The 14,406-nt window shown below is 40.5% G+C and overlaps 1 protein-coding gene across 8 annotated transcripts in view; it reads left to right on the top strand.

The window, feature by feature from the left end:
* The window catches only part of NADK (NAD kinase), a 574,415-nt gene extending 564,172 nt beyond the window's left edge, over window positions 1-10,243 (top strand). For all 8 annotated transcript variants that reach the window (XM_085609365.1, XM_085609361.1, XM_085609381.1 and 5 more), the window contains 2 exons: window positions 2,565-2,647; window positions 5,468-10,243. In XM_085609365.1, coding sequence (XP_085465491.1) covers window positions 2,565-2,647; window positions 5,468-5,615 — 231 coding nt within the window. In that variant the 3' untranslated portion in view covers window positions 5,616-10,243. The remainder of the gene's footprint in view (window positions 1-2,564; window positions 2,648-5,467) is intronic.
* Window positions 10,244-14,406: the final 4,163 nt, after the last annotated feature.

Here is a 14,406-nt window from a genome sequence, read left to right on the forward strand (position 1 = left end):
AAAGTGGGGGGACACACTCTCCGAACTCTCTCCCCACCCCCACCCCCCATGACCGTTGCATAGTATCACTCTGTGCACTTCCGTAATGTCGCCATACAAATGTTCCATGTCCTGAGTACCCTCTAACCGGGAGGCGATCCAGACCAGGTGCTTGGCCCGCTCCCCGACACCCCCAGAGTCTAGTGCGAGTGCCCCTATACCTCCTATGCTCATGGATGGTCCGGGACCACTGGATTCCTCCATTCGTCCAACCAAGCCGCAGCGTCCTCCGGTGTCTCGAAAAACCTGGTTGTGCCTCCGGCCTCCACTCAGAGCCGCGCCGGAAACAGCATGGCGTATCTGAGGCCCTTGTCTCTCAGACGCTGTTTGACTCCCAGGAAAGATCTACGCTGCTTTTGGACCGCTTGGGTAAATTCAGGAAAAAAAACGGATTTCCGAATCTCCCAGCCTTGTCGGAGGCGCTACTCTGGCCGTTTGTAAGATGAGGTCTCTGTCCATGAAGTTCAGGAGCCTGGCCAGTATGGGGCGAGGAGGGGCCCCGGGCTTCGGCCTCCCCCCCCCCCCCCCCCCCCCCCCCGGCACCCGATGGGCCCTCTCGACAACTAAGATGTTAGACAAGCCTTCGGGTTGTAGGTGGTTGGTGATCAGACTCTCGACAAAGAGGTCTGCAGCCTGTCCCTCCGCCCGTTTCGGAACACCCAGGATGCGCACATTGTTGCGCCTCGTGCGGCCCTCATGATCGTCCAGTTTTCCTTCGGCATACTTCCTAAATGTTTGTAGTTCGCGTATTTCCGCCTGGAGCTGGCTAGTATCATCAACAAGACTCGCTGTAGTGATTTCCAACTGCGTGACTTTCTCCCTGTTCGTGGCCAAGTCCGCCCTGATAAGCATGACTTCTGAGGAGAGAGCGTCAATTCTTTGCTCCAGCGATGTTCTGATCTCCCCTATGGCGTCAAGTACGTCCTTTAAGGTGTGTTCCGTGGGCCCTGTCTCCAGGGCCTCCCCCGCCTTGAGTGGGGCCTGCGCTGTCATCGCCGGCTTGGGGCACGTGTACTTGTCAAACTTGTTGGTCTGGGTGGTTTTGGGACCCCGTGAGCCGGACATTTCCTTCGGCAAGTTGCCACCCCAGAGTACAGAGAGGGTGCGCCTCGAGCCCCAGGCGTCTATCAGTCCGCTCGCGCGTCTCAGCGCAAATCCAGGGACCCCCCGCCAGCTGCCCCCCGACGTCTCACAAACGATGCTCACCCCGCAGGCTGCGGATGGGCGCTCGGTCGCCTGGTTATGACCTGTCTGGGCCAACGACCTGGCCGCCACCACGTCCGGCCCTCTCCTTCGACCGTCGCTCCGGTCACAGAGATTCGCCCACTGCCGTTGGACTTCCTCTTCCTCACCCCGGTCGCCGACTCAAGGGGTCCGTCACCAACACTCGCAGCCAATGCAACTATTTCACCCGGACGACCCCTCGGGGGCCCTTCATTCGCGCCCTCTGCCCAGCAAAGGCGCCGGGTCCGCTCACAACTTCGGCCCCGGGGGTCGTAATTTGCCGGCTGAGGGCTCGCTGTGATGCTCCGGACCTCCGGCGGTTGGTTCTTGCATCAGGGTGCGGATTCTTGATGCGGATTAATGTGGAGGGAGAAGGGGAGTCCGGGAGGGTTCTTAACTTGCGGCCATTTTGCAGCGCCACTTGGCCACGCCCCCCTGGCTCATGTTGTTGGTTTCGATAGTCGACTTTCACTGAATGCAAAGACATTTGGATTACTCCTTGACTCAAATCTCACCCTCAAAGAACACATTAGCCATAAACAAAGACAGCATGGTATCATCTCTCTTCTAAAGAAAGTGAAACCATTTCTTACAGAAAGTGACATCCGAATTGGTGGTCAAGCCCTCATACTCTAACATCTGGGTGATGGAAACACCCTGATCCATGGCCACCCAAACTCTCTACTGTTTCCATTTAAGGGCATCTTGCAAGCTGCAGCACTCCTCATCCAGTGCCTAAAGAAATATGATCACATCACCCCCATCCTGATGGAACGCAATTGGCTCCGCTTTCTGGCCCACACCATCTTCAAAACCAATGGTATCATTTACAAAACCATCGCAACCACCACCCCTACTTGCAGACAAGCTCAAAAACTCTACAGGTTCTCGGCACACCCACAGCCGGTAAACCATGAGACTGCAGACTAAAATGTACAAATTAAAAACAAGACGGCATTCCTTTTCCATCTATGTACACAGTATCCCGAACAACACTGCATATCCATCATTACCACCCCATCACTGGTCCAATATAGGATAGAGTTGAAGAATCGTCTCTTTAAAGAAAACTACATCACAAAGCATTAACAGTCTTTGACCTTGTGCAGGGCTCCACTGCCTTTTGGCTAGCTTTGCATTTAGAAATAGCATATACATGCATCATTTAGTCTCCCATGTTAAGAGTCAAGTCCATTAATGTGGGGCAAAATGAAAAGCATGTAGAGCATGAGGGTTACTGTGTGCTGGTGTTTTGATCCTAAATTATACATGTGCACTTCATTTTTCCCTACGCTTCTCAGATCATGCTTTCCCCGGATGCTAGGAATGCAGCTTGGGTGTCTTTCGATGGGCGGAAGAGACAGCAAATATCCCACGGTGACAGGTAAGAATCCATTTGTGGTTAAGATTGACAATATATGCTATAATTCCTGAATAGGATGTGTACATCTTTTGTCTATATTCTGTAAATATTGTACAAGGCCAGGAAATCTACCGATGAGGCGAGGGAGTGAAGGGATGCGATTTGGTTATCACCATTACCTTTTGTGTTTAAGCTTTTGCCAGAAGCCTAGAGTCCAAATTGTGCCACACATAGATAATGGGCAGGCAGTAATTTATTCGCATAATGGCATGCAGATGATGCTACTATCTAAAAATGGGCCTTTGGTTTCCTTATATTTTTTTAATGGTTCTCACATAATGTTTAGGTTGTAGTAGGCAGATACTGGGTGAAGTGGCTGCACTGTTACGGCACAACTTCTCAGTTCCATACTGTTCCTAAAAGAACAGCACTGTGGAAACCCTTAGCAATTTCAGAGGTTCTTTAAAGAAGCTAACTTTTCCTTGGAGTAAATCTCTAGCCCCTACAAAAAGTTCCTTTTGGTGGTCACAAAATGCTACAACCAATTAAACAACCATCAGCAAAGCCAGTAGGTCTCGGCTGTAAACGGCCAAGGTCTTTGCTTTGCCAATGGTTTCTGTCAATCGCATGTATAAAGACTTATCCACACTGTGCCTGGGAATCTTCCAATGGGTTTTTTACACTAGAAAAAACTTTCCAAGATGGCTTCTGATAAGTATGCTTGCATTGGGAGTATGCTTGCATGCATTGTGATGCTGATGTATAGCAAATATTATACAATAAACAGAAAAGAGAGTGATGGTCAAAAGTGCTTGTCCTTCTCCCCTAGATACTCATAGTAAACAACAAGAACGAACTGAATACCGTATCATTCAACTAGCATCCAGTGTACATTCAGTAGTGTTCCAGCAAAGAACCCTCACCCACCAACCTAGTTGGTGGCATGCTTCGTCACTGGGTTCCCACCTAGTGGGCTGAGTGCTGCCTAGAGATAATTTTTCCTCTTTGACATCCACCATTGTCTTTTATCCTGCCCCAGGAACTCACTATTAAAATTAGCCTGATTAGGAAGGGTATCATGGAGGCAGTTTTAAGAATCACATTCACTAAATTCACTTTGTCACTAAGAAAAATCCTGCTCCGCTGTAATAAGGCGTCACAGCACACCTAGGAGGCACTCGTCCCCTTAGGTTGGAACCTAATGATGAAGCCTGCCACCAAGTAGGTTGGTGGGTGAGTATTATTTTTAAAAAAAAAAATGTTTTTTTCTGAGACAACTGAATGTACACTGGATGCTAGCTGAATTATACTGTATTCAGCTCTTTCTTGTTGCCAAACATTATAGCCATTTATTACCCTGCAGTTTGTCTTTTTGCATCTTACATTGGGTTCAAGTGCTCATTTCACCTGCTATCCACATAGTCCCATAACTCCATTTTACTTAGCCAAATAACATTACTTAACCAAATAAAATTATGGTGTATTTACTTTAAATATCACCTGGCGCACTTAGAACATGTCTTGTCCTTCAGAGTTAGAACTTGCTTCATGTAATCAATTGATTGCATAGTAGAACACATCTGTAATCTGCTCACCGTGCCAAATATGTCATTTGAAAATCCAAGCAGCACACTCCAGTCACATTGAGCTTGACTTGCAGATTTGTTCATTACTGATCAAATTAATATACAAAAAAATAGAGAATAGAAATTACTTAACATGGGTAGGGTCGACCTTGTTTTTCAAGAATATTTATAGTACACCAAATAATGAGGCGAAGATAGTCTTTAGTGATAAGAATGAATAAATAGGTACAGATCACTCCAGATTTAAATGTGGCAGCATTCAATATTCAAGATAAGTTACTCTCATGCGTAGATAGGGCAGCTATTGACTTTAGTAAATATTTGGTGTGAAGATTGTTTCAGGTAATGCGTGTGATAACTAGGGCGTTTCTTGGTGGTTCCTGAAACTTTTAATCCTGATTATAATCTCCATAATTGACTTAAGGAAGTGAGGAGTCATTCTACTCTGGTTGGGTAATGCTGCATGATGCTTCATGGGTGCATTTTATGGTGATTTCAGGTGTCTTTCATGGCGTCATGAGGGCTTTTATTGTGCCTCTTGAGGAGAGGGGGGGCAATTTTATTGTGTTTCTTAAAGGAGGTGGTTAAATGGTGCTTCAGTGGGGACGTTTGTAGTCCTTCCATGGAGCATTGCATGGTGCAGAGGGATAGGAATTTTATATTGACTTATGTAGACTATCATACTGAGTACTTAAAATTATTGCTTTTCTACCACAATTGCATATCTATGCAACAATAGATGCTAGCAAATTTTTGGCACAGGCAACACAGTACATTTAAAAGGTTACCCTGAGGTCCTACTCTTGGCCATGTTGTCTTTTTTGCTAACTAGATGATTGTTTTGTCACAGCATGCATGTGAAATGATTTACGCGTAAATCACTGTATGTAAGTACGGTTGTAGCAGCCTATAGATATATATATTGATTACTTCAGGCTCTTGGTGATTAAAAGGGAAGCTCCTGTTCTTCAATGCTGTTGTTGCTACCTAAAGGGGTATGGGCCATCTCTGGATCATCACAACATGTACTTGTGCAGCGTACTTGATGTAACCCATACTAAACATTGAAATTGGCTACCTTTTCAATGTCATCTTCTGAAGGTAGCACAGGGAGAGATGGTGTGCTAGCTAGAAACCTGTTCTGTGGCTATTATTGGCACCAAATGTTTTCTTGTTTCACCTAGTTACACTTTAACGTTGATTGGAGAAATAGATCTGCTTATTTCCTAATATTGTCACTTTCCCTGTTTTGCAGTATCAGCATCACTACCTCCTGTTACCCTCTACCTTCGATTTGTTTCCGTGACCCTGTGAACGACTGGTTCAGCAGCCTCGCTGAGTGTTTGCACTGGAATGTTCGCAAGAAGCAGAACCATTTCTCTGTTGATGAAGAGGAATTCTAAGCACTTTTTGGACGGCAAGCTTCCTTTGAGGCCAGCAGAGGCACAATAATTGCAGTAGACCATTCAGCATGCACATGATAGAACCCTTATGTTGGTTACAGAATAGGGTAGGGATTTATAATCCCTGCTTTAGCAGCCATCCTCTATGATGAGCTACAACTAGATGGCTGGGACAACAATTTGAGCCTGGTTGGGGATCTTTTGAAGGCCAACACCGCCCAACAAAATCGCCCACACATATTGGCATACATGGGTTTACACTGGTTTGTACCAGATATGTAGTAACCAAGAACCGACCAATCTAAATTCACTGTAAAAATTTACTGTCAAAAGTTTGTGGTGGCATCATTAGTAAGGGCACCAGGGATTGTTTTTTTAGCAGTGAGTGTTGAGGTCTAAATCAGTCAAAAACTTGCATGATTCAAGAATGTGCCCAGATGATCTTTAACGTGGTTTCATAAAGTAAACAGCGTTGAGTTTTCCTGGGTGTGCCAGAACTGTGTCTTCCAAATACCAGTCTGTTCCGGACTCTTGCCACATGACACTTATATTGGCACAGCATGATCCATAGAATGAAGTAAGGTGAGTGCCAGCTTTGAGAGGTAGGAAGCCGTTTACACTTAGTAGTGACTTTAAATTAAAATAAAATAATGGTTGGATGGGGGGGTAAAAGTATTGTATGTTATTTCTATCATAGTTTGTCATAATATTTTTATTGCATAAGCTAGCGCCAATATTCCAATGGATCTAGCCCTTCCCCACGTTTTTCCCCCAACATAAAGAGGACCAAATTAATAAAAAACTTTTCTACTACGTTTTATTATTCTAAAGCATGTTTTATGTCTCACTCCCACTTTTGGTTTGGAACTTTTTTGCCATCTTTCCCTTATGGTTACCTAAACTTACCACCAAATGTTTCAATTGCTCAATAGATGCTTCCTCCATCCCAACTACATTGCGTTAGTATGGATACTCGGACACTTGTGGTGCCTTAACTGGGACACAAACATTACTGATCTAATGAGAGAGGTTATGAAAGGTAACATGTACTGATCTAAAAATAAAATGTTTCTCAAACAAATTTGCAAAAAACAAGTGCTATAAGTCATAATAAGCCATAGCACAGTCACATCGTGTGGCTGATACAAAATAATTCCCACTATTTGAGTTGAACTTACAATATACTCAGGCACCACATTCTCACTTATTTTCCATCTTCCATTGATGTATTGTATTTGTAGCAAATAGTTTTTGAAAGCACATGCCATTTAAACAACACTTTTACTCTATAATTTAATGAAGGTGGCCTTGGTGCTAATTTCAAATCTTTTTGTATATCTCTTTGATTCACGCAGCCTGATGGTCACTCTATTGCCAGCTGGATATAAAAAAAGACCCTATAAAAGGCCAGACATAGTGGTCATGGGAACATAGAAATTCAAACGTCTACAGAAATGTAAAAGAAAATACATACATTTAATAAATGTATTCTTACATCTAAAAGACTAGTTAATATAGCACAACCTTCTGGCATTTAGCCATTTTATACGTGAATGTCATATATTGGGACGTCTGTCTTAGTCAGATTATCCTCGATTTGGGTGTGGTTTAGTACGGAACTGTGGGTCAGCAAGGAAACTTAGTTTAGAAGTCTGTCTCTTGGATGCCAGTGCAGCAGCTTGCCTTTGAGACAGTTTGTCCTTCCAGGATGATGAGTGCAGAAATAAAAAAGGTGAACCAGAAAAGGCACTATGTCGATCGTTCCAGTCGTATTAATGTGTTGCTTCATTGTTTAAAGAAATGGGAAATAGTCTGAATGTTCTGATCATGCAAACGTTGGCACTCCCAGCGGGCCTTTCTTTCATACAATTCCTTCTTTATCCATGAATAGACTTAGAATGGTAACATTTGTTGTTCAAGCACAAACTAAATCTAACCGTTACACAATTTACTGGACCAGCCTATTCCACCTCATTTTATTATTAGCATTTCCACGTTAACAAGGGCCGATAAGAGTTCAGGGATGCTGCTGTTGTCAACGTATGCATATGAGCATCAACATACAATAAAAGTCTGGCTATGAATGGATATCCCAATACTAAGCATTTTTGCGCAGAGACAAGGACTGAGGTACCATTAGAAAGTTGGTGGATTGACACTTATACCACATCAAGGATTGACATAATTGCAAACCCAATAAATAGTTCTGTTGTCATCTATGATGGGTGATTGCAGCCAAGTCATAGTCGTGCTTGACGCTTTCTTTAAACATTTAAAGGCACTACATTTGTGTAATGGGACACGTGTTTGTGATAGATTTGAAGGTTTAAAAATACATATTTTCTCCTGCGCTATGCTAAGGAGACAGAAATGATGATCCTGCCGCACTTTGAGGTTTACCCCTTATTCACAGTAAAATTCAAGAATTACTCTACTTGTAATCTGGTCAAAAGTAAAGGGTGGCAAATGTCTTAATTGTAAAGAAGTGAACCTAGTCTATGAAATGTCTCAAAGTATTGGTTATAATACTATCAATACATACAGGCATCAATCAAGGCTCTTAACCCATTCATAGTGCTAGGAGTCTACTATATTTCCCATCATAATGGCAAAACAATATTGAAATAGTGAACTTTCTGCCCTAGCAAGAACATTATTTGTTACGTCTGATCAAACCGGCAAGAGTGTAACTTGGTACAGAGTTCTGACTTGCAGCCGCAAGTGTTTCTTGGGAATACCGGACACTTTTACCAGGTGATCATTTTAAAGGGGCTATATGGTTCAATGTTCTGCCCATTAGAAAGGGATGCTGTATTAGGCTGAACATATTCCTAGTGCAGTTGAACACAGTGCCTTTAGCACTCTTGAAGACATTTAACTGTTGTATATACTTTTTTGTTGATAAAAACTTTGTTTATCTTTTCTGTTGTAATCTATGTACGGTTTGTCTTTTATGAAACAGTTTTTCTATAGAGATCTAATCAACAAACTGGTTTGCACTGATGGTATTTATTTGTGTTACACTCAGACCTAGCTATACAAAGTGTTAACATTCACTTTTGTTGGTGCTGGATTACGGAACCAACATCTGGCAGAACTGTAAGCATAGCAGACATTCCAACAAGGTGGGCAAAAGAGTGGCTGTCTGTTGTGAATGAAATGACTGACAAAGTTTTTCAGAGCTCAGTCATCCATTAGTGAAGACACAGAGTTATTGGACAGCTGTGGGGGATTTGCCAGCCAGTGGATAAAGCGGACTAACCATTATTGGTCCGGTTTAGTGACCCTGTAAAATTAGCAGGTCTCAGCTTGGTCGCTGGCAGATTTTTTATATACAGTCTTGTCATGCAATTTATAGAGTCTCAGGTTTTGTGCAATAGTAAAGCTTCCTGTAGATTTGTACTAACCATGTTCAGTTTTACAGATAGTAGAAATTATTTTCCAAAAACGACTCTAGCTAATTTTAACAGCCATCTAAATCTTGCATGAGTAACTTTAAAGAAAACTAAAATAACACCTCTCTAAGCCCTTGCCTTTTTTTGGGGCCAGAAAACGTATTTCCTGTAAACATTTTGCCTGAGAGTCGCCCCTTTCCATGTCCACTCCTAAGCAAGTTCTTGATGTAAATCAAGAAAAGAAGCCGTCTGCAGACTTTGAAATGCATGTAGGATAAACGCACTTTAAAAAAATTGAAATTGTAGCTAAATACATTTTTTAAACCAGTGCACAGAGATTTGTCTTTACAACTCTAACGTGTTATTTCACAGGCACTTCCTAGGCTGAAGATGGATAGGTTCCAATGACAGGAAAGTGGAGGAATCTGGAGGCGGGTGTCTCTAGGCTGGCTTTCTTTTTAAAGCACAGGCTGAGGTTAAGACATATTTTCCCCCATGTGGCTAAAAAAATATTCTGTGAAATGTTGTAGAGTTCCTTTAAAGACTGTATTTGATTGTATAATGGTAGCCATTTTGTATTTATTGTATACAGTTGGGTCTTTGGTGGTAATGTCATCTCCTCTGCTAGAAAAGACAAATTAATGATTGGCTGAGTCCTCTAGACCGTAGCTGATTGTTTTCAATACCTGCATCAGAAAAAACTACCTGGCCACCTCCTGCACTACAATTTCTGTCCCCCTAAGAAACGGTATTATGCAGTGTGTCAACAGTTATACTCTTATAAGGGTTCGAGTAATAGAGCGGGGGTGCACACAACGATTAGAAGATGAATAGAGTATATTCCATAGTAGAAAGTAAACACCGAGTCTCTGCCCTTTAAATTGGCTGGATATGCTTTCTTGTTTCCCAACTTACTGGAAATCTATCAATCTCACTGGTGTCCTGTTATAACACTATGTAGCTACGAATCGAAAGTGTCTTCCTGCTCTTAGTCTTTGTTTCCATCTCTAAGCTGATAAGTACCCAAACTTGTGACTTAATGTTCATTGTATGCAACATCTGTAGTTCGTCTCAGTCAGTCTCACATTAAAACATTTGTACCCAGTTAATGGAAGCTTACAAAAAAATAATTATGTCAATTTGATTTATTAAAATCTTTGTCTTTTGAAGTCCTTGTTACTACCTATGCAGTATAAATGTTGTTGAATTAAAACTAGTTTCCTTCCTGTGTCACCTCAGACTATTTTCAAATACTTATTTGAATCTAGCTGCAGCTTAGCATCAATAGGGGAGTGTATATAATTGTTTACTCTAAGGGAACCATTCTTAGTGTTCATTTTGGTTACCTTTTAAATACATAATATATATTTATTTAAAAATGCAATACCTTTTTAAAAAAGTAACGTTCTTACTTAAAATTATTTCTGCAATATCCCAAAAAGAGAGGGAAAATGGAGAAGGTAAGAACAGAGCACCGATTTCAAATTGGTGTCGTTTAGTGTTTTCAATGCAACAATTGTGTTAAAATGAAACTACCTTTTATGCTACCTTGTACAAAGTTCTTTGAAGTAGACGGTCATCTGTTTTTACTTAGAGAAAATGTGTTGATGTATTCATGGAAATTCATGAAACAAGCAATGGAGACGCCTTAATTATAACAATTCTAAACGTATATGATACATGTTTTATTGTTGTATTATTATAAAAGGAATGACTGCCGATTTGGAAGGGACACATGCTTCTAGGTACCTGAGAATGGTATACATTACATAAAGAGGAGTATTTGTCTGTGGATTGCTTAGCTGATGGCTTGGTGGCTGTTAGACAACTTTAAAATGTTGTTTATATGTATCAACCATAGCAGTTTTGTTTTCTGGCCTACAGACATTTTTAAGAAGTCTTTTCCCTAAGCGCTGGTTATAGAAACCATGCAGAATGTGTTTTTGTAATGAAATTAGGAGCCTTTGGTGTTCTACCACAATGTCATGGTTGATCAGCCCGCCCTCCTCCTATTAATTTCATTTGTCTGGTGTTTTAATAAAAACATAGCAATGTTTGGCTATTAAAATGCAAAATGTTTTCGACATAGAAGCTTTAAAATGATTGATATGGGAATCAAAAAGGCGTCAAGGGAGGTTGTATTTGGGAACAAAAATAAAATCCATATTTATACATAAAAACCTCACTGTAGGTAGCCAGCATCCATAGCCACAAATCGGTTGGCAGAGGCCAAGATCTTTTGTCCACTCTTTAATCCAAAGTTTTTGTCTCAATCAGTTTGCTTGCAGATTTTTTCTGTCACAATACTTTACAAAATACATTATACTGTGCATTTTGCATACTCTCAAGTATGTGTTTCATTCCCCACCCTGATGGCAGCTTTTGGTATAGAAGAAAAAACTGGGCCTAGGCTACTTTAGAAAAAAAATAACATTGTGATTTTTCTTTGACTGTTGACCTTTTAGCAGTTTTGCCTTATTTTCCCATCTTTGCAAATGTGAGGGAAGTGTACAGTTATTCCACTATTTTATTTTTTTAGAGTTTTCTAAAGCTGAATAAAAACTTAGCATTTTTCATTCTTTTACTTGAAAGGGCCAGAGATGCAACACTGTAAAACTGTCATTTCCTGAAGTAGCTAGCTCCATGCAAGCCTGGGCTTTTTTTGCCAGCCAGCTAGCTCCTTTCTCGCAGACGTTTCACCCTTCCATAAAGCACCTATGTGGATCAGTAGGACTCACAAAACTGCAAATAAAACATCAAAATTGAAAACTTGAAAAATAAAAATATACAGTTTTTTCAGTTTTATTTTAGTGCAAAAGTTTGACAGTGTGTCAGGATAAATGCAAAATCGTGTCCTGCCAATGAATAGCAAGACGGGTGTTACATTCTAAAGAAATAGGAAGAAAGTAAGAGTGGAGGCAAATGCCCCCCTCCTGTTCAGAAAACAGAAGGGAAAATAAAATAAATCATCCCACTGTCCGGAAAATAGAGAACTGTAAAATTATTTCAAAAAATGAGTTTTATCAGCTCTATTTTTACAGCAACATTCTCAGATATACGTTTGCATGTCTCACTACCTAAAGCTAAAATAAATATCTGTTCCCTTGTGAAACTTAATTTAAGTTTGTTTCCAAGTACAAATATAAAATACAAACATTGTCAGACTCTGTTCTTGTAAGTGCACTGCAGAAACTTCATTTACTGAAACAATTACAGGATAGTATTTGTTGCAAAACCTATAAAAATGAAGAGGGCTAGAGCTGATGATGTCATAACAGTTCAATAATTTGTTATGATGAAGTTTGACACTGTTATCGCCACAAGGAATATTTTTACCAAACTAAAAAAGAAAAGAAGAGGGCATAGAAGCTTTGAAATTATCTATATTTGTTTTAGGCATATCATGTACTAGTCTTTCTTCTTTCTAGCGCTTGTAAATTTGTACTTAATAACAAGGCATCAGGCTCCCTCTGGCATTAGCTGTGATGAGTACTGCAAAATGATTAGAACATGTGAGTGCTTCATTTCTCACTCGTGAGACGAAAGGGAAACACTCTTGAAAACAAATAGGCTGCTGGCAAGCTCAACTTCCTGAAAAATATTGATAACCGTTTTAAGATGTCAAACAACATTCTTGTACTATAAGCATGTACCGATTGAAAATCTAGACCATAAGGGCTGGGACCTTTTCTTTCGATAATATCACATGACCTGAATCTGTATCAAATAGACACACTGTCCCAAAGGGTAAATGAAGAGCACTTCAGTAGACCTTGAGAAACTCCCAGCCATTGGGGAAAATCTAGCTAGAAGAACATCCATACAAACTATAGAGAGAACAGTTGTAGGAGCAGTGCTTAATTTGTAAAACAATAAGTGCCAGGCCCTTCGTCCGGAAGCACCTGCAGCTTGCACCACCCATTGCCCCTGCCAGCGCTGCCAGTGACAACACTAATACAACCTCTAACCATCTCACTCCTTGAAGTGTATCTGTTCAGACTATTCCAGGTTCTCAAAGCTATAAAAAAAAAAAAATGGGTTGGCAGGTATTAGTCATTTTAATGTATATTGAATTAAAAAAAAAAGCTGTGCTTTTCTCTAAATTGGACAAACAGCCCCACCATGTGGCAGACTGTCATAAGTGTTAACAATTAAGTGCCAGTGCCGAGTACTGGAAACCACCGGCTCAAATTCAGCACTGTGTAGCAGACAACATACTTAATTAACAAATTAAATCGTTCAAATTTTATTCTTCAGGAACCGATAAAGGCACCTAATAACCTTTCTTCAAAAGAAAAGAGGCAATGCACAAAAGGTGCATTTCTCTGAACAAATGTGGACATTTAATATTAAAATGTATCTGTCTAACTGATAGACACCCTTACACCCAATTCATTAATGAGTTTATATACACTGAAGTGGAGAGGCACTCAAATGGATCACAGCACTTCAAACTAACCTGAACACAACAAAACCACTAAGAATAGCACTATCCAAAAGTGAGCACCAAAGGTAACTAGGGTCTTAGCAGATGAATTGAAACATTTGAGTGTTCCTTTGTGAAGCTTTCTTTTCTAGATTTTGTATGAGTCCATTTCTCAAGGCCCACTCTTTAAGTTGTCGTTACTTGGTAACTATATTCAGGGTTTACATCTAGTCCACTTTTTATGTTCGTAAATGACATAACATTTTGCTAGTTCTTGGATATGCACAGAAATACCCACATAATTTGGCCTCTTGAGAATGTGCCTGAAATGTAATACGTTGGGGGATGATCAGAACTGAAATTTGGTTCTGGTGTTGGAAGAGGTGTGATGATGATTCTGTTAGCAACCACTAGAGTGTTAATTGCCTCCCCTTTTGATTTTTCTGGTGGGAAAAAGTTAGAGGTGTGCTAAGAACAAATTGTTCTTTCCCCCTTCAAAATCTGACAAAGAATAGTTATGGATGGGTATTCCATTACAGCAACTTCATTGGGGCATGCAACATTTAGTTTATTGTGCCTCCCTTCTTTTATGGTAGTCTGTTCTTCTTTTTTTTTTTTACCATCCAGCCACAGCAATTCCTTTTCTACCAGTGGACCACCACTTGAAAACCATAACCGGTGCCAGGAGGCATAACAGCTTGAATAACATAATGCAGTAAATATTTTGTGTTGCTAAACTTAATTTCTCAATTCTTTGTAAATGTGGCATAATTCAGTACAAAAGCAACCTGTATAGAATAAATATATAAATGTTTCTTAATGTTAACACTTTAAAAGCTGTAAAATATTGATGAAAGTGTAAAATGTTTAATATTTTTTAGATCTTTTCAATAAATTAAGTTTTATAGACCGTGGTTGTCAGTGCATTATATTTTGTTGTATATGTGATTAGAAAATGGTTTATGGACAA

Source organism: Triturus cristatus, chromosome 1_2 (genome assembly GCF_964204655.1).
Source record: "Triturus cristatus chromosome 1_2, aTriCri1.1, whole genome shotgun sequence".
In the NCBI taxonomy this organism is placed as follows: domain Eukaryota; kingdom Metazoa; phylum Chordata; class Amphibia; order Caudata; family Salamandridae; genus Triturus; species Triturus cristatus.